The 20,261-nt window shown below is 46.9% G+C and overlaps 1 protein-coding gene across 2 annotated transcripts; it reads left to right on the top strand.

Annotated features, from left to right (window-relative positions):
* On the top strand, positions 7,535-9,545 carry LOC8054243. Of its 2 annotated transcripts, none has more exons than XM_021462922.1 (4): positions 7,535-8,524; positions 8,662-8,775; positions 8,861-8,944; positions 9,083-9,545. In XM_021462922.1, exons 1-4 carry the CDS (start codon positions 8,114-8,116, stop codon positions 9,119-9,121), a joined length of 648 nt encoding a protein of 215 aa, XP_021318597.1. In that variant the 5' UTR covers positions 7,535-8,113; the 3' UTR covers positions 9,122-9,545. The 2 variants fall into 2 exon arrangements, with proteins under 2 accessions (XP_021318597.1, XP_002465693.1); XM_002465648.2 differs by having other exon boundaries at positions 7,539-8,524; positions 9,086-9,545.

Here is a 20,261-nt window from a genome sequence, read left to right on the forward strand (position 1 = left end):
TTCCAGTACTATGGCAAAATCTAGTTGGAACCATGATTGAATTCTACAATACTGTACTACTACCTTATTTTCTATTCATATCATTACTTTGGATACATCTAGATAATCAAGATTTAAATGAATGCTGGTAGTTCTTATTAATACTTAGAGTGAAAGAGATGAATTTATTAATTTTACTTAGTAATCTAGTATTTTTATTTAGATGTGTTGTTAGATATATGGAAATCTTTAATTTTTTTTGTAAAATTTATTTTCCAATTTAGCTATATCTAGTTAGAATTTTGTTTACTGTGCATATTTTTATTAAAGATTTTGTGTTTAGGAATTATGTTTTACATGGAACCTATTTTTATGTTTCTTTCCAACTAGTGTGGAAATCAAATTGTTAATTTTCTCGATTAATTTATTATTAAAAATTTACCATATATAAATTGTGGTCGACATGCACTCTTTGGTTAATCTAAGTCGATAGTTCATCATAAAATTCAAGGATGTAGAATATTTTAACTTTTTCTAATTAATTTTATAATTGCATTAGGAATAGATTTCATTGATTTAATCTAAGCCTCTAAGTGCATCTTTGGTTCTTGGGCGCAGCACACCGTGCTTTGGCTGCGGTAGCGCCACATCTATGGCGAGCGATTTGGGCGGTACACCTATGGCGAAAGTTGTATAGTCGAAAAGTTGTGACGGCATAAACTAAGTAAAAATCAAACAATTTTTGGGTGGTCGCATGTCAAGTACTGCTTTTACTTTTGAGGGATTTGGCCGTATGCCGTCGCAACTGACAACGTTGCCGAGCAGTAGACCAGAAGGAACACCGAAGATGCACTTTTTGGGGTTAAGCTTCCACTTGTATCTATTAAGCGCCTTAAAGGTTCGGTCTAGGTTGTCGATTAGGGTGCTTGCATCCCTTGTTTTGACGACCACGTCATCGACATAGGCCTCGACGAGGTCATCACGAATCTCGTCGTGGAGGCATTGCTGGATGGCCCGTTGATAGGTGGCTCCGGCGTTTTTGAGTCCGAATGACATGGTCGTGTAGCAATAGGCGCCGAAAGGAGTAATGAAAGATGTTTTTATCTGATCGTCTTCCTTTAGCGAGATCTGGTGATAACAAGAGTAGCAGTCTAGAAAAGAGAGGAGTTCGCATCCGGCCGTTGAGTCGACCACCTCGTCGATGCGAGGGAGACCAAAAGGATCTTTAGGACAGTGCTTATTGAGATCAGTGTAATCAACGCACATTCTCCATTCATTATTCTTTTTGCGTACAAGAACCGGATTGGCAAGCCAATCGGGATGATACACTTCTTTTATGAATCCGGCTACTAGAAGCCGTGTTATTTCTGTCCTAATAGCCTCCTTTTTGTCACGAGCGAACCGTCGCAGCTTTTGCTTGATTGGTCTTGCGGTCTTCGAGACATTTAAGGAGTGCTCGATCAGGTTTCGTGGGACGCCGGGCATGTCTGCGGGTTTCCATGCGAAAACGCTCACGTTGTCCCTTAGAAACGTGACGAGCGCGTCTTCCTATTTGGGATCCAGATCGGCCCCGATGAGGGCCGTCTTCTCGGGGCTGCCGTCGACCGGTTGAACTTCTTTATGCTCCTTGGATTTTGAATTCTTCCTGGCGGTCTCCTGCTCGGGTAGTCGGAGTTGGTCGGGAGGCAGCTGTGCGGCTAGAGTCGCTGTTTCTACCATCCGGATTGAAAGGTCAATTGCTTCGGTGATCTTGAAGCTCTCTTCCTCGCAGGTATATGCGGTGTAAACATTGCCTCTGACGGTCAGGACGCCCTTCTCCGTAGGCATTTTGAGGACCAGGTATGAGTAATGCGGGACCGCCATGAATTTTGTCAACGATGGTCGGCCCAGTATGGCGTGGTAGGTCCCATCAAAGTCGGCGACCACAAAGTTGACGAACTCTGTCCGAAAGTGGTCGGGCGTGCCGAATTGGACAGGCAATGTTATCTGTCCGAGGGGCACTGAACTCTGACCTGGCAAAACTCCCCAGAATTGAGCATCATAGGGCTTTAGTTGTGCCGGAGATATCTTGAGAGCGGGCAGGCTGTTGCGGAAGAGGATGTCAATGGAGCTTCCTCCGTCCACGTGGACGCGCTCGAACCTGATGCTGTTGATGCAAGGGTCCAGGATTAGAGGGAAACGACCTGGCTCTGGTATAGCAGCCCATTGATCCTTCCGGCTGAAGGAGATCTCCCTATGCGACCACGGGGGAAATTTCGGGTCGGCGATCAGGCCGTCCGTGCTGTCTATGTTGAGGCAGGCTCTCTTTAAGAGCTTTCTTTCTCGCTTGGATTCGATGGAGACCTTGCCCCCGAAGATGGAGTGGACCACGTCAGTGGGGCTGACATATTGGTGTCGAGGGTCCCTATCTTGGTCGTCGTCCTCGTCTTCGGGGTCGTGCCCGTCTCGTTTTTCATTTTTCTTGGCGGAGTTGTCTTGGGCGGCCCGCCGCGTATAGATATTTTTGAGGACACGACATTCTTCCATGGTATGATTAGACTTTGAATGCAATTGGCACGGTCCCTTCAACGTTTTGTTGTAGTCTTCTTGGTAGTCCCGCCGCCCGTTGGGACGCTTGACCGTATTCACTTCGTGGTCGTGGTCGCGGGGGCGCTTTCCTTTGAAATCATCGCGATTGTCGCGTCGCCTGTCCCAACCCTCTCTGTGATCACGGTTGTCGGGGCGGTGGTGGTTCCTGTTGTCGAAACGACCGCGACCGTCATCTCGCCGGGGAGGCTGGTCGGGACCTCTCGCATCGTCCCGGATTAGTTTTTCTGCGTCGTCAGCATCGGTGTAATTTTTAGCCGTGGCAAGGAGTTCGGCCATCGTTGTTGGCCTTTTGCGCAACAGCTTGTTCCTCAGTGCTTCATGGAAGCGCTGGCCTTTAATGAAGGCAGAGATGGCCTCGTCGTGGGAAATCTTCGGGATCTTAAGGCGCATATCCGAGAATCGTCGGATGTAATCGCGCAAAGGTTCATTTTTTCTGTCCCTTATCCTTTCGAGGTCGTACTTGTTTCCAGGCTGCTCGCATGTAGCGATGAAGTTGTCGATGAAAGCCTGGCGTAGCTCTTTCCAAGAGTCGAAGGAGTCCTCGGGCAGGCCAAGGAGCCATTGATGACCAGCCTGGTCGAGGACTACTGGGAAGTAGTTGGCCATGACGTGTTCGTCCCCTACGGCTGATCGGACGGCGATTTCGTAGAGAGTGATCCAGTTCTCTGGGTTTTCCTTGCCGTCGTACTTTTTGAGTTTCTCGAGCTTGAAATTGCGGGGCCACACGACCTGGCGGAGGTGTGAGGAGAACTGTCTCAGGCCCGGGGGGCCGTGCGTTGCATCATACTCGATACGACGCTGGTTTTCGTGGACTGCTCTCTCCGTGGCGCGCCTGTTGATGCGGTCCCGGGCATCTTTGGGAGGGATGTTATATCGAAGATCCCTGTGCTGGTTTACTTCTTGGCCACGCCTGCGATTCTGCTCGCGTTGACCGCCAGCGTCCCGACCGCCATCATTACGCCGTGAATCTGTTCGATGGTTGTCGGGGGAACGGCTGCGATGGTGCCTGCTGGGCTGCGGTGATGTCCGGCTACGGTGAGTCTGGTCGGAGGCGGCCTCTGTATAGGAGATGGCCTGGACTCTTTTGAGCAGAGTAACTGTCTGTCCCATCGCGGCGATCAGGTGTGCTCGGACACTAGTTCGGACCCCTTGACACTCAGGAGTATCAGGGAGCTGGTCTAGATTAGCCATAGCGACAGCTACATTGGCGCTCGGCGTTTTGTAAACTTGCTGATCTCCGACCATGTCAAAAGCGTCGCTGAGATTCTGCGGCGGGATTTGACCTTCCTCGTCCGCGTGTCGTCGGGCGCGATCGGCGTTACGCTGCTCGCGAAGCTGCCTCTGCTCGTCTGTTTCTCCGTCAACAACCGGCTCGTCGGCGCTGACGTTGAAAACGATGTCTCCTCGCCGAGGTGGGAAGACCGGGAAACGTGGGAAACCCGGAGGGTGCGACGGGAAATCCAAGTCGTAGTCCTCGTCCTCGGAATTTATGACTTCAGTGGGAACGGAACCAGTGCTCGAATTTGTGCTGGAAGCCTGGTCGTCCCGTAACTCTTGGATCGTTACCATGTTGACGTAATGTCGAGCTGGTCGACCGCTCCCTTTTGGCACCCAACCAGCTTTGTTAAAGAGGGGTCGGACGTGTCTCGAGTAGAGAGAGGCCGAGTTGTTCAGACCGCAAGGGTAATCTTCCTCCGGGTTGACCTTGATCTTGACAGATCGTCCTGAGGGAGTCGAGGTTATCGCCAAAGATGTTCCCAGCCGTTCGTGTGTAGCGACACGAGTTGGCCGGTGGAATTTGAAAAAATCCGTTGAGGCGGCTTGATCAGGCTGGCGTAAGATTCCATCTACAAGCTGGGAAGCTTCAAGTAGCTTGGAATCGGCGCGGTCAAGTGCCCGGAGAAGGTCTGAACAGTCGATCTTCTTTCCCTCGGAGCCGTCACCCGAGTGGTCGGAGCCGACGTGATCCCAGATTGGATCTGGGTTCCTTCCGAAACCGTAGTCGTGAGACCACCGCCGCGCGTCGTCCACGTGATCTGGCCGACGGTGAACGTGAGGCCTTCAGGAACGGCCACGGAAGCTGGGATTGTGACCATCTTGTTCGCCGGAGAAGTTGCACGCACACCCCCTACCTGGCGCGCCACTGTCGACGAAAGCTGGTCGGCAGTCTACCTTGGGGTATACCCACGGTAGTAGTTTATCGGTAGACGGTGCGCAAACTACGAACTCGATGGTGACGCAAGACACAGACAGGCTTTTTATCCAGGTTCGGCCGCCGAGTTGGCGTAATACCTACGTCCTGCGTCTTGTTGTATTGATTTGTGTTTAGAGAATAATATGTCCTAGGGGGGGTCCCTTGCCCCTCCTTATATAGTCCGGAGGGCAGGGTTACAGATCTGGAAACTAATCCTAGTCAGTTACAATTGCCATGGATAGTTCGATATCAATTCCGACTAGAATCCTGCTTGATCTCCACGTCTTGTTTCCTTGCGCGAAACTCCAGGCAGTCGGATCAAGCTTCGAGCTGTCCTCGTGATGGGCCAAGCTTCCTGGCCCAAGTCTAGCCGTAATGGTATAGGGGTTTATACCCCCACAAATAGCAATAAGTATGGCATCTTGTTAGGTGTGGAGGTGGATGGAGCGCGGTGGCCGAAAACCAAAGATGCCCTAAATCATCATAAAATTCACAAGCCAAAGGTTCTTTTTCTTTGAAAGTTTCATATTTGTATTAAAATGTACTCTTTGGTTTAACCTAATCTGTTAGATCACCATAAAATCCAATTGTTTAATTTCTTTTCTATTTTCAATTGATCTAGTAAATTGCATTAAGCATGGACACTTTGATTTAATATAAACTGTTAGATCATAAAGTCTAACATCATTTTTCTTTTTTTGATCAATATCATGTTTATATTAGGCTAGTTTTATTTGATTTAATCTAAGTGCTCGACCATTATAAATACCCAAGTCTCTAAGTTATTTTCCATTTTTTTGATTAATCTCGTAATTTATAGGCTCTCTCGACAAATATAGTGGCTTTTCTATAGGCCAATGTATCAAGATAATTAACAGGTTTCGATTATAATTTGTTTTCTTGTACTATGTGCAAAGCATAACCAAATTATCCTACTATGAATAACCAAAATGAGAGGAAAGTGAGTTAGTACTTGCCGAAGAATGTACTCCTGATAAGAAGATTCCGTATTTTTAAATGACCATAACAGTATAAACCTATTAATGTTGTGGTGCTAAGAGCAACTCCAACAGATATGCTATTCATGTTGTCTAGGCTATTTTTATATTTTTAAAGCAAAAGTTAAACTCCAACAGATGTGCTATCTGGTTTGCTAAAATAGCAAGTTTGCTATTCCTAAACTTTCGCTTGTCATATATAGCATGTCGTCCTCACTAGCTATCCTATACAAAGGCTGTTGTGGAACTCTATGCTTCGAGTGATTTTTTTATTTTACACAATGGCTAAATCTTGTAATTTAGAATATAATTTTAGCTAGTCTCTTGGAGATGCTCTAAGAGAGGAGTAAACAATAATTTGGCAAAAGTGGGACTGCTTAAAAAAGTCATAGACCTGGATCATGGATAACAGATGTAGCACAAGTTTCGTCCGTGCTACAGTGGTTGCTTTACCTCCTTTTGACAGGAATATACATCAGAAAAGCTTTTGCGGGGGGGCCTGTTTGATGATGCAGCTAGATCATGTTGGTGAAATGTGAAAAGAATGTGTGTATATAATATATGTACCTGAATATTTTAGTATTTCTTTTTATAAAAAAACTTAGTAAGAGAATGTTTATGTACTGATGAGTATCGTTCTGTGCATTGAATCTGGTACCAATGCATGCCTGGGCTAATCCAGTTAGCTATAAAAGAAGTTGTGCCTAAAAAGGACTCGGTACTGCTCTGCCCTCAACTTGGATCGGATGCACCTGTGAAAGAGAGGCTGAAGCAATAGACTCTCTGAACTTTTCCTATGCGAAATTAAGACGCTAAACCTGGCCAGGTCCTAAGCACTCACTGCACCAGGTTGGGATGGGCCGGCCAAGAGGGTCCATTCTGTTCCCCTCCCCTGCTGATTTTGCCAGGCGTTTTCTTCTTGTCGTCTTCTCCCTCCCCCGTCCACGAGTGTTCTCCAGCACAGCGAGCTGAGCTGGCTCCCTCTGAGTTGCTTCTATCCAAGAGATTCCAAGTGTATTAGTACTGCACTGTGTGTGGTGCGTTCTCCCTTCTCAGCAGCGGTTCGTAAAATCAAAAGCCGTGTTGATGCTCAACAACCAACAAAATTTACCCCGATCGACATGGCCGGCGATGTCACCTGGAGTTGATGCATGTCACCTCATTTTCAGCTTTCAGAAGTGCACGGTCGCATAAGTGGACATGCATAGCTCGCTCGTCCTGGTCAATATATAGTCCCGTTTTTTCACAGTGTCGTCGTCGTCCTATCTGCGGGCTACTACGGCTTCCTCTTCTTGAGCGGCGCAGATACTGCTGCGTGTACGAGATCACGATCACACTAAACACGCCAGCTAGAGCGCACATCACCGAACGGAATCACGTCACTCCAGTCTGTCCCGTTGTCGTCGTGCTCGGACGCACGTCCAGCAAGAAGAAAACCGGCCACAAATATCGCCTGGTCCGATTGGTGATACGTCGCTCGTACGTACCTACGCCACAGAGAGTACCGTAGGCAGCTAGCAACGCCACCAAGTAGTGTACCCAAACGAAATCAACCGGCACCGGCCGCCGCGCCGACCCTCGGCCGCTCGCCGCATGGCTCATCTCATCTCAGGTGAAAAGGGTAGGCGCGACACGGGCGCGCGGACGGACGGACCACCGCGCGTTGCCCCCGGATCGCCCTCCAAGACCCCCAGGCGTGGCGCGACCCGGCGGCCCATGCGCATCCAGGCATCCACCATCGGAGGCGTACGGCTGGGCTGGGCGGAGGTACGCGGGAGTCAGACGAGGCCGAGCCTGACGGGAACGCGTGGCGTTTGCCCGTCTGGCGAGGCGCCCCCGCTCCGGCTCCGCCGTTGCCCCCCGTCACGGGATTCGCTCGGACCACACGTAACAGTTGCGTACGCCCCCGCCACGGGGTTCCGTCCCGTCCCGTCCCCCGTTGGCCCTTGCCTCGCTGTCCCGCACGTGGTCGCTCCCCCCGCCTCCGCCTCTTCCTCGCCGACGCCAGGGCCCCACTCCACGTCTCCCCACCTGTCAGAGAGGCTGACACGTCCCATGCGGGGCCTACCGTCTCCCGCAGGCGCCTGGCTCTCCTCCGCCTCCTCTACTTTAGCAGTACCCCCCGGCGCTAGCCGCTAACACAACACCGCTCGTGTACTGCCGCTACTCTAATTAGTCTACTTGACCACTGCAGCTCGCTGGTGAGGGATTCCGTTAGGGGTGGTGGTGGACGGGTGGGAGAGTGAGAGTAGTAGAGAGCGTCGTAGACAGACAGACAGGGACGCCAGCCCGCGGCGTGTGGTGGCATTGTTCGAGGGGTCGGCAGCTGTGCGGTGGGAGGGAGAGGCCGGGAATGGACGAGGAGGAGCTGGCGATGGCGATGGCGGCGGCGAGCTCCGAGTGCAGCAGCGGCTGCCAGTCCGGCTGGACCACCTACCTCGACGACCACAGTTCCTCCTACTCCTGCGGCACCGAGCGGTTCCATCACGGCAAGGCGCGGCAGCCGTACTACTGCGACTACTCGGAGGAGGAGGACCTGTCGATGATCTCCGACGCCTCCTCCGGCCCGCGCCAGCAGAGCTCCGCCGGCGGCAACGACGTCGAAGGTGGTGGCGCCGCCGCGGCGGTGCACGCCAGTAATGCGGAGAGGAGAGGGAGGCGGGAGGAGACGACCGCCGCGGCGAGGCGGCAGAGCAAGAGGGCCGCCGCCGCGTCCCTGCTCGAGGACACGGCCAGCTCACCGGCCTTCTTTGGCTACTCCAAGGTAGGTAGCTACGAGTACGTGGCGTCCCCATGCGCTGTGCTGCGCGTACGCGTCGTGTTTCCATTCCAATCCGTCCCCCCTTGTCCTTGGTGATTGGTGACGACGCCAAGTTCGTTTGCTTCTTAATTAATTTGCAGGCGATGAGCTCGGGGGAGGCCAATGGCTATGGCGGCGCCGATGATGCCCATATGGCAGAGATCCGCAATGCCGCTGACTTCTCCTACGCCTTCTCCACCACGACGGGATTCAAGGTGCGCCAGTCACTGCTCATGACCAACATCAAGGTCTCGCTTACGGTGCCGACTAATTTGGCTGTGCATTATCCTGTTCTTGCAGTCTCCCTTGGATGGAGCTGCTTTGAGCGGCTACATGCAAATGCAGTACCCCCCGGCTCCCGTCAAGCCGATGCCAAGAAGACAGGTGAGTGAGTGAGCATTCCTTCCGGTTCCAGCACGTTGCTCTCTTTCTTGTTCAGACAAACAGAGCCATATATATAGCCACCATTCCTAGCTGGATTTGTATATCTAAGCTTTACCAAAAGAAACCATTTCTGATCAGCAGGTGTGCAGAGATGCGTCGGAGAAGAAGAGGTGGTGATTACTGCCGCGTGTTGTGTTGATCGAAGGTGGTGACTGCCGATGCCGGTTGGAGTGAAGAATGTCCGTGGCTTGCTCGGCGGCTCTGTTCTGTCCTTGTCCCTGTAACCATAGGAGATGGCAGGCAGGCAGAGGCAGGCAGGCTCGACGAGTGCGTCTGCAAATCTTCTCCAGATCTCCAAGAGATCTTCCATTGCGTTGCGTCCATTTAATCCCCACCTGCTTTGCTTGGCCACCTCTCTCTCCATGTCCCTTGTGTGTGTTTCCACTGTGCGTGGCTCTCTGCGCCTGTTTGGGCTGTTGTTCCTCCTCCCTATCTGCGCCTGTTAGTCTCCCGCTTTTTAGCTGTCATTGCAGTGGGAAACAACAACCTGAGGCAAAACAAAAAACAAAAACATGCGCGCCGACGTGAAATCCCTTTTGCACCTCGCGGTCTTTTTGTCACTGTGTGTTGTAGTATGTGCATGATCCTCTGATCCTCGCGACGGCCTGCGCAGGGCAGCGCTGTCCCTGTTTGGGCGAACGTTGACGTCAACCGGCCGGCGATCCATCGATCGAACCGTCTACTGCTCACTTCTAGATATTTGCAACAGAAGATTCAGCGCACAAGTCGCACCATGAATGCCGGCCAACCAACCAACCAACGGGAGTGTCATTATCCGCGGAAATGATCTTAGGACCAGCCTGGACCTCCAAAAGCCCCCGCGCACGGCGCCACTAAACAACAAAGCCTTCAGATTTCCTTCGTGCCACTGCCCACCATTTGGGTTTTCTTATTAGTCGGCATACTATATAGCGACCATTTTTTTTTAATCCCCTAGTATAGAAAAAATAATAATTGATAGTACTCGATCCGGTAGTGGCCATGCGTGTCTTTTGTCGTGTGTGATCCTCCCAAACGGAAGCGGCACGGTTCATCGCATTCGGGCCTTGTCTAGTTTTCAAAAAATTTTGCAAAATTTTTCAGATTTCTCCGTCACATCGAATCTTTAGACACATGTATGAAGTAATAAATATAGATAAAAATAAAAAATAATTGCACAGTTTGGTCGGAATTGACGAGACAAATCTTTTGAGCCTAGTTAGGCCATGATTGGACAATATTTGTCAAATACAAACGAAAGAGCTACAGTGTTCATTTTGCAAAATATTTTGGAACTAATCAAGGCCTCAAAACGAGGGCGAGAGCGAGGGAGGGAGGCCCCCGCACTCGTTGCCGAGCTGGCAAGAGGCGATCGAGGCTTTAGTGGTGGTGGTAGCTACCAAAAGCAATGGCGACTTGGCGACGGGGTAGTATCCGAGTAGTAGTATGTGTGTGTGTGTGGCTCCGGGGCACGTATAGTACGTACTACTGCTCCAGCACAAGATCTCTCTGGCCAATTCTTTAAAGCGTCGGGGCGCGGCATGTGCGCGGCGAGTACTTGTGTCCGCGGGAGGTCCCATGGCCCGGTGCACGGTTGCGGTAAGATACAAACCGGCGACAGGCGCGGTGCTGCGTAACTGCGACCCCTGCCTGCCAGCCCAGCCTCCAGCGCGCCGCGCGGCATGGCAGGGCCTCCAGCCGGGCATTGGCCGTCGCCAGCGGCCAAGTGCGTGCTCGGCCACGGCCCGGCAGCTCGATCCGTGCGCCGGCCGCCACCTGCCGCGACGCCCGTCGCCGAGGCCGATCCGACCCACGGCTCTCGAGCGAGCCTCGTCACCGGGGCTCCGACGACCATGCGTTTTTCTTTTGGCAAGAGCAAGACCGATCGATAATTTTACATGGAAACCGATGTACCCTCACGAGGCATGACACGGCGAGCCGACTTGAAAATTGCATTGCCTTTGCAGCCTTGCAGGAAGTGGTAGGCATCTTTCGTTATGCCCGCTACTACAGTTGCGAACATACTCCTGCGATGCTGCTCCGCTGCTGTACTATACCCATACCCCGTCTGCCATCCTGTTGGCTGTTGGTGCGGGAATATATTTACACTTTTGCTGTTTACTACTACTATGATAATATAGAGCAATAATATATGTATGTATATTTATGCACGGTGACTGATGATCCTTTGTTGTTGTTTCTTCTTCCTCCCTCTGCACTTTATCCTCCTCTCTTTCTGGTTTGTCCCAAAAAGGACGGGCGGGTGCATGCATGCACAAATCCGAAAGTAAAATTCAGAGCAGGAGGGGAAGAGTCAACGGGAAACAAGAGCAGAGCTGTTGGGTGCACACTACTCCGTAGCGTTCCCGTGATGTGCTCGCACCTCGCAGGCATGGTCTCTCAGAACGGGGGTGGCCTAAAGGCTAACGAGCGCGATCGACGAGACTAGACGAGAGTAGAGGTGGCTGTTTCCGCAAGACCGCACGCAACAGCCGGGTTGCCGCGGTGCCGGGCGGCCGGCCCCGTGGCGTCAGAAAGGATGGGCGCGGGATTGTTCGCATTGTACGCATGTACTGCCGGCTGGCCTCGCCGCGGTGGCGATGATGGTGTGCGCCGTATGCGCCAGGCCGCCAGCAGTCATCATCGATCGAATCGATCCCATCGCGCCGCCGTGTTCCGCGGCGCACACCGCACCGGGATCTGTGCGCCGTCTGAAGCCCTCTGCGCGGATGCGATTCCTCTTCTTCGTGCTTGCTATTGCTACACGGTTAGTACTGCGGCCTTGTTCAGTTGCTAAAAAAATACTTTTGTTTATATTTTATAATTATTATTTAATTAGACTTAAAAAATTCATATCGTAAAAAAATTCATATCGTAAATTAGACGTAAACTGTATAACTAGTTTTTGTTTTTTTATATTTAATATTTTATATATATGTCGTAAGATTCGATTTCATAGAAAATTTTAAAATTTTTTAAAAACTAAACAAGACATGTGTGCTTGGACTTTGCTGATAGGGCTGCATGGCTAAACAATGAAGCGTGCCAGATATAGCAGCATGTCTACACTGTACGGCTGTAGCTGAAACTAACGCTGAACGCTGATCTCAGTCCAACTGCACGTATAGTACAGTAATACTGTGCTTTTGGTAATCCTGCTACTCCTGTCCTAGTCCGGAGCAGTAACCAGTAGTCACCGCTACCCCGTAGAACGGTGACTGGTCGTTGCTCATATTTCACCACGGGGCCAGGAGTGACTAAGGCACTCTCAATGTAAGACTCTATCGTATAGTTCAAAACAATTAATTACATATTATTTATAGTATTTTGCTGATGTGGCAGCATATTTATTGAAAAAAGAGGTAGAAAAAATAAGACTTCAAGTCTTATTTAGACTCCAAATCCATATTGTTTGAGGTAATAAATAACTTTAGATTTTATAATAAAGTCTGTATTGTGAGTGTCCTAATGACTTGGGGGCAAGCCCCCTGGCCGTCTTTATCGCTGGCCTTATCGCAGATGAGAGCGATGGCGCCGGAGGCAGCCAGCAGCGCTGTCCGTGAATCTGAGGACACGGTTATTACTCGGCTTCATTTACTCCGCCAGCGCTGGCCGTGCCCGCGCTCAAGCGGCAGGACGCGCCGGAGGCAGCCAGACGCCCAGACCCAGACCCAGACCCTGCGCGCATGTGCCACTAGTGGCGGGACAGTGCCGCTACACCTCCAGCTACAGGGTCTACAGCTATTTCTTGGCTGTATTCACTTTATATACGATTTAGAAGTCGTTTTTGAAAAAAATCGGATTACCACACGAATCGTACTAGTTGTAGTAGTAGGAGTATTTATACGTCCAACACACATACTGCTGGGCCTGGGCCGCTGGGCATTGAATTGCCTCACTGATACGATACGATACGATCCGATCCAGCGCGGCGTAGTATGTATTCAAGTGAGATCGTGCTTGGCCATACCCAGACATTGTTTATAGTTTTCAAAAGATTTAAATTTTTTTCAGATTCTTCGTCCCATCCAACCTAACGGTACACATATAGAACATTAAATATAGATAAAAGAAAAAACTAATTATAAAGTTATCTATAATTTGTGAGACGAATATTTTAAGCTTCGTCAGTTCATTATTAGATAATATTTATTAAATACAAACAAAATTGTAACAATATCGATTTTCCATAAATTTTTGCAACTAAGGCCTTGTTTACTTCCCACAAAATTTTGCAAAATTTTTTACATTCCCCGTCACATCGAATCTTTAGACGCATATATGGAGTATTAAATATAGACGAAAATAAAAACAAATTGCACAGTTTGGTCGAAATTGACGAGACGAATCTTTTAAGCCTAGTTAGTGCATGATTAGAAAATATTTGTCAAATACAAATAAAAATGCTACCGTGCCTGTTTTGAAAAAAAAAACTTTGGAACTAAACAAGGCCTAAACAATGTCTAGCTAGCGTTCGCTGCCGCCGCCGATCTCAGCAGGACGGCATCAGCCTATGATATGATGAGTACTCCATTCATGCTGTCTGGCAGCGATCGTTAATGCGTGAATGGGAGCCGTTCTGCTCTGCGTAAAGGCATGCAATGCACTGACCAAAGTGGCTGTGTGCTGTCTGTGTGGTATCCTAGCTAGTCCCACAGTAATAGATACGGAGTACGGGGTTCTACCTCCCTAGGCCCCATCAGTAATAGATGTCCACCGATCATTGCTATGCTTTTCCATGCACACAGCATACGGCTGGAAACGATCTGGTTCAGAGATCTTTCTACTAGTAGTATACAAGTAGTGAAGTAGAAAAAGGAGTAGAAAACAACGACAGTCGACAAAGAAAAGTCGAACAAACTCCCAACATCCCTTGCACAGTGCGATAAGATTCCCTCGCCACATTCCCGCCAACGTTTCCAAGCCTTGTTGAGACTATCTCCAACAATCGTCACCCAAAATACAAGATCCATTTATCCTTTGGGTAGCGCTACAGCTAAAAGGTTCCATATCTATTTTTAGTCTTCTCCAACAGCAAGACCTAAAAGACAACACTCTCTGCAAATGGGTCTCGAGGAGAGAGGATATCCAAATTTGGGTTATGCCTCCCCTGATACTCAAAATGGGTTTTCTGTATGGGTACTCTGTTGGAGGCTATAGGTATTGTGTTGGAAACCTATTTTGGGTTTGGGTTCCCAAATGCATATGCTATTGGAGACAGCCTTAGTTCTGAAAACTTTTTGGTTTTCGGGACTGTAGCACTTTCGTTTTTATTTGACAAACATTATCCAATCATGGAGTAACTAGGCTTAAAAGATTCATCTCATAATTTACAGGTAAATGTGTAATTAGTTTTTATTTTCGTCTATATTTAGTGCCTCATGCATGTGCCGCAAGATTCGATGTGACAGGGAATCTTAAAAAGTTTTTGTTTTGGAGGGAACTAAACAAGGCCTAGTTTACAAATGCGTGGCGCACAAATCCAAGGCTGCCCCCTTGGATCCATCCTGATCCAGGGCCGACTAGGGGTCATAATAAGCTGTATTCATAGTAGGCCAGGCCCTAAAATATGACAGGCAAAGTCAATCCCTGTCCCCTAGAAGCGGAAAACCACAGCACGGTTTCGCAATGCAAATACGACAGGCTCGGATCAGCATCAGCTGCAGATGCGTGGTGACAATGTGTCACTCTGGCCGTCGGCAAAAGACTAGCGATTTTGATTAAGGAGATTCAAATAAATTTGATCAAATTTTTAGCGTAATAAAATACACATAATTATATATTTTAATAACTTTGTAAATTTATACATTATTTATAGCTAACATCATAATATTTTAATAAAAAGTACTTCCTCTATCCCAAATTATAAGACATTCCAAAAATCTTAGGGAGTCAAAACATCCAAGTTTGACCAAAATTTTTATGATAAGATAATATTATTTTTTATACCAAATAAGTATAATTAGATTCTTTATTAATTATATTTTCATAGTATATCTATTTAATATCATAAAATCTTTGTAACTCTCTTTATAATTTTAGTCAAATTTGAGATGCTTTTACTCTTCAAGATTCTTGGAATGTCTTATAATTTGTAATAGAGGGAGTAGATGAAAATTGATATTTTTTGTTGTAAATTTAAATATTTATATATGTATTAAACATTATCTCTTGTGCTTGGGATGTGTGGGAGGGGCACAGCCCCTGCTGCCCCCTGGTTCAGCCACTTGGCACCAACATGCATAGACTTGTAGACTCTAAAGATGATATAATATGCTGATGTAGTTTTTGCCTAGGCCTTGTTTAGTTCAAAAAAATGCAAAATTTTTTAGATTTCTCGTCGTATGGAATCTTGCGGCACATGCACGGAGCATTAAATATAGATAAAAGAAATAACTAATTACACAGTTTATCTGTAACTTGTGAGACGAATCTTTTGAGTCTATAAAGTCTATAATTAAACAATATTTGTCAAATACAAACGAAAATGCTACAGCGCTCATTGTGCAAATTTTTTTGGAACTAAACAAGACCCTAATGTAAGCAAAACTCTATGAAGATGACCTGAAAATAGTACCACATTGTTTTTTTCCAACGGGATAAGACCACACCTATTCCGTATATAATATTGGGTACACTGCAAATTGAGGTATCCAACTACACAATCGATTTATTATTATATATATATATAATAAAAAAAAGTTGTTTTCACCTTATCTCTTCTAACCCCTTTGCTGCCCTATATGTTCCTCAACAGAATTTGTGGGCGTTCTGGGTGATCTTCCCGGGAGGTCTTCGTGGGGGTCTATCGTGCGAAGAACGAGCATCTAATCCCCACTAGCTGCTGATCGTGTTAGTCGCCGTTGGGACTTCCCTTTGTTGCAAGGCCCGGTCCTGGAGGCGGGCAAGCGGGGCGGCCGCCCTGGGCCCCCAATTGGACAAGGCCCCACCCCTAAGTATGCAAGCCATACGATGATTTTAAATGTATTTGTATATTTATATGAATTGTTGCATATGAATATTGCTTTTGCATGTAGAGTTAAGTATTTATGAGTATATATATACAAGTACTATTTTACACCTCCGAACTATTATATTGAACACAATTTAATATCATTCAGAATTTACGTTTTGGTGTTGTTCAGTTTTTTGGGTCTTGGTGTAGTACTGAATGATATTCAACGTTGTTCAACACTATTGAACATTTTTTTCTGCTTAGTTTTGGCTTACTATGTTTTTTAGGCCTTATTTGCTAAATTTTAGTCAGCTAAAACTATTTTAGCTACTCTTGGGTGACTTGTGTAACTAAACTATTTTAGCTCTTTTTTAGTCAGTGTGTTTGAAAGTTTAGCTATTAAAGTGACTAAAATTTAGCGAGGGGAAAACAACAACTACAGCCTTGTTAGTTCCTAATTTTTTTTTTAAGATTTCTCATCACATCGAATTTTTAGACGCATGCATGGAGCATTAAATAAAGATAAAAGAAATAACTAATTACACAGTTTACCTGTAATTTATGAGATTTTGAGCCTAGTTAGTCTATAATTGGATAATAATTGCCAAATATAAACAAAAGTACTTCAGTAGACAAAACCAAAAAAATTTCCTTAGGCTTTGTTTAGTTTCTATTTTTTTTGTTTTAGGTACTGAAGCACTTTCGTTTTTATTTGTCAATTAGGCTCAAAAGATCCATTTCACGATTTACAGGCAAATTGTGTAATTAGTTTTGATTTTGACTACATTTAGCGCTTTATGCATGTGCCGTAAGATTCGATGTGACGAAAAATTTTTAAAAATTTTTGTTTTTTGGAGAACCAAATAATATATAAAGAGCCCCAGATTTTTTTTTTCGCCCCGGCTCTTAAAAAATTCAGGGCCGGCACAATTGCAAGCTAGGCCGTTTGCGGCTTGTAGATGATCTAGCCCCGACAATGTGTTGACTAGAATGAGCATCAACAAGAACCAAAGCTCCCGACCAGCCGAATCACAAAGTTTTGGAGACAGTTTTGGCCTTGTTTAGTTCCAAATTTTTTTTGCAAAATAGAAATAGTTGTACTTTCATTTCTATTTGACAAATATTGTCTAATCATGAACTAACTAGGCTCAAAAGATTTGTCTCGTCAATTCCGACCAAACTGTGTAATTAGTTTTTATTTTCATCTATATTTAATAATCCATGCATGCGTTTAAAGATGTAATGTGACGGGGAATCTGAAAAATTTTGTAAAATTTTTGGGAACTAAACAACGCGTGTTCTGCGGGACACTATAGTCTGATCCAGCCCTACCTTTCGTGATACGTCAATTCCCCGGCGGCCTATCCGAATCGCGGACATGCTGAGTGGCATGGCAGCAACTTTTTATCTCCGTGTCCACTGTCCAGGCATGGTGTTTGTGGTGTGTATGGAGAATTGGTCCTTGTTTAGTTCGTCAAAAATTTTACAAAATTTTTCAAATTCTTCGTCACATCGAATCTTTAGACGTATGCATGGAGTATTAAATATAGATAAAAATAAAAACTAATTGCACAGTTTGGTCGAAATTGACGAGACGAATCTTTTGAGCCTAGTTAGTCTATAATTAGACAATATTTATCAAATAAAAACAAAAATGCTACTATTCCTATTTTGCAAAATTAAATCGAACGTGAAAAGCCTCCCAGCTTGCTTGCGATCCCATTATCCGGTTCTGGTGCCCACATGGGGCTCATATCCAATTATCCATCCATCGATGAAAAGTCTTCCTGTCTGTCCTCTAGAAACTACAGTATCTTTTTGAAGGCATGTCATCCAGAAACTATACCCGGCACTGTGTCAATGCTCCATATAGTTTATTCGCTTAAACTACCGATCAAACAGTATTTTTCTCGCAAAAAATCAATATTTTTACGATGCCTTAGCACTGGTTGGCCTGGTCTGTCACTTGGCTCGGCTTTATTGGATCGGAATCACCCGGGCAATCGCTCTGTGAATGATCAGATTCTGTAGCCGGCTGTAGTGGAGGTTCCGTTTTTATTAGGCCTTGTTTAGTTCCTAGAAAATTTTACAAAATTTTTCACATTTTCCGTCACATCGAATCTTTAGACGCATGCATAAAGTATTAAATATAGATAAAAATAAAAACTAATTGCACAGTTTGGTCGAAATTGACGAGACGAATCTTTTGAGCCTAGTTAGTCTATAATTGGATAATATTTATCAAATACAAACGAAAGTGCTACAGTGTCGATTTTCCAAAATTTTTCGGAACTAAACAAGGCCTTAGTGATGATCGCTTTGGAGCGGCAGCATTCCGAGCCGAGGTTCCGTTCAACGATTCTGCAGCAGATAGCTGCGTGATCGTCCTTGATCTGACAGTGCCCCTGTTGGCAGGTCTCGTTCGAGTTGACCTGATAGCCTCTCGACGGCTTTGCGCGCCCGAAAAAAAATGCTAGAGTGTGTTTAGATTCAAATAAAATTTAGATTTGAAACTATATCACTTCTGTTTGTATTTAGCAATTAATGTCTAGTCATAGTTAAAAGATTCGTTTCGTGATTTACAAATATACTATGTAATTATTTTTAATATATATTTAATGTTTTATGTATATATCTAGAGATTCGATATGACGAAGAGTCTTATAAATTTTTAGAATTTTGAAGACATATAATATAAACAGGCCCTTAGTAGAGTTCCCTGATCTGACCAGCACCATTAGGCTTCCAAATTGCAGTGCGTGCCTCGCTGACTGATGGTGGCATGTGGCAAGATGTCAGTACTCCGTGACAGTTGTCCCGACGGAAAAAGCAGATGCAACGAATGGCCGCCGCGCTGTTCATGAGCATACTGTAACCCGTTCATGGATCCTTGATTCAGCGACAGTGCCAGTCGTGATTCCAAGTGTACCTCGTGCTTCCTCCTGCCGAAACAAAGAGTACCGGTGTTAAACTAGGACGAGGACGGTAGGACCCGATCCGGCACGAAGGTTGACCTCAGCCTCTCCCGACGTCCCTGGCTTTCACGGATCAAACAAAAAAGCTGGGACACGCACGCACGCACGCACGCGTCGGCAATCACGGTCACAGCTGGAGGCGCCGCGCGGCGGCCATATCGGCGCGGCACCACCCACCGTCGCGGATTCCGAGTTCCGTCCACGTGCGTGCGTGCGTGGCCGCAGGACGGGACCGCCCCACCCGGGGGCATGCGTGCAGGTGCCGTCGCGCGCGCGGTCCTACGCCGCTGTTCCGCATCGAAGGCCGCGGCCAGGCTCGCGTTGCCCGGACTCGACTGGACGACATCCCGCGGGGAAGCGTGGAGGAGAGGGAGGGGGAGGCCGTGCGGCGCGTCTGCCCCGAGGGAAGGGCTTGTGCCGCGTGCAGTTGGACCTGGAAGGAGCCTTGGTTTTCGTACCGGGCCGAGGATTCAGAACGTGTGGGCTGAGAGCGCCTCTATCATATGGAAATACTACCTCCTCAGGCAATCTGGCCCAGGCAAGGAAAACCTCCCACCCTTTTTTTCTGTTCCCGTATACAAATGACCAAAACGCCCTGGTCAGCCCATCCAATGTGGACTCGCATATCCGCTCCGTCTCGGGCTCTCGGCAACGCGTTCTACGATCCGAGACGACACGCGACTAAGTGGGCCCCATTCTCCGGGCACGTGACTTCAGGCGAGACGCGGTGGGAACGCGCGGGCCGGGGCTCGCTCCCTCCTGGGGTCCAACGGTGAACCCGGGTCCAAAGATTTCCATGTGCCAGTTGGGCCATGTTTGGTGAAGAAAAAAAATTTCACGATATTAATAATACTTTCATTTGTTTGTGGCTATTGTCCAACTATGGACTAACTATGCTCAAAAGATTCGTCTCATAAATTTTGACCAAATTATGTAATTAGTTTTTATTTTCGTCTATATTTAATACTATATATATATGTCTAAAGATTCGATGTGACGGAAAATTTTAAAAAATTTTAGGTTTTGAGGTAAAAAAAAAGATTTCCATGTGCCTGATAGCGATCGTTTCGCCGGAACTATTCAACAGGCGGCCTCCAAAAAGCCGAAAACCCAAACAATCTACGAGGACATAACACTGCCTTGTTCACTTCCCAAAATTTTGGGGTTTTGGGCACAAGTATTTTTATTTTTATTTGACAAATATTATCTAATCATGTGCTAACTAAGTTTAAAAAATTCATCTCGCGATTTACAGGTAAATTGTGTAATTAGTTTTTGTTTTTATCTATATTTAATGCTCTATGCATGTGCCGTAAGATTCGATGTGATGTGAAATTTTAAATTTTTT

This window comes from Sorghum bicolor, chromosome 1 (genome assembly GCF_000003195.3).
Source record: "Sorghum bicolor cultivar BTx623 chromosome 1, Sorghum_bicolor_NCBIv3, whole genome shotgun sequence".
Lineage (NCBI taxonomy): Eukaryota > Viridiplantae > Streptophyta > Magnoliopsida > Poales > Poaceae > Sorghum > Sorghum bicolor.

Excerpts from the sequence above, each read along its gene's own strand:
- LOC8054243 (XM_021462922.1), top strand. The coding sequence starts at position 8,114 with ATGGACGAGGAGGAGCTGGCGATGGCGATGGCGGCGGCGAGCTCCGAG. Across the intron at positions 8,776-8,860 it reads CCACCACGACGGGATTCAAG|TCTCCCTTGGATGGAGCTGC; the intron begins GTGCGCCAGTCA and ends CTGTTCTTGCAG. Across the intron at positions 8,945-9,082 it reads AGCCGATGCCAAGAAGACAG|CAGGTGTGCAGAGATGCGTC; the intron begins GTGAGTGAGTGA and ends ATTTCTGATCAG.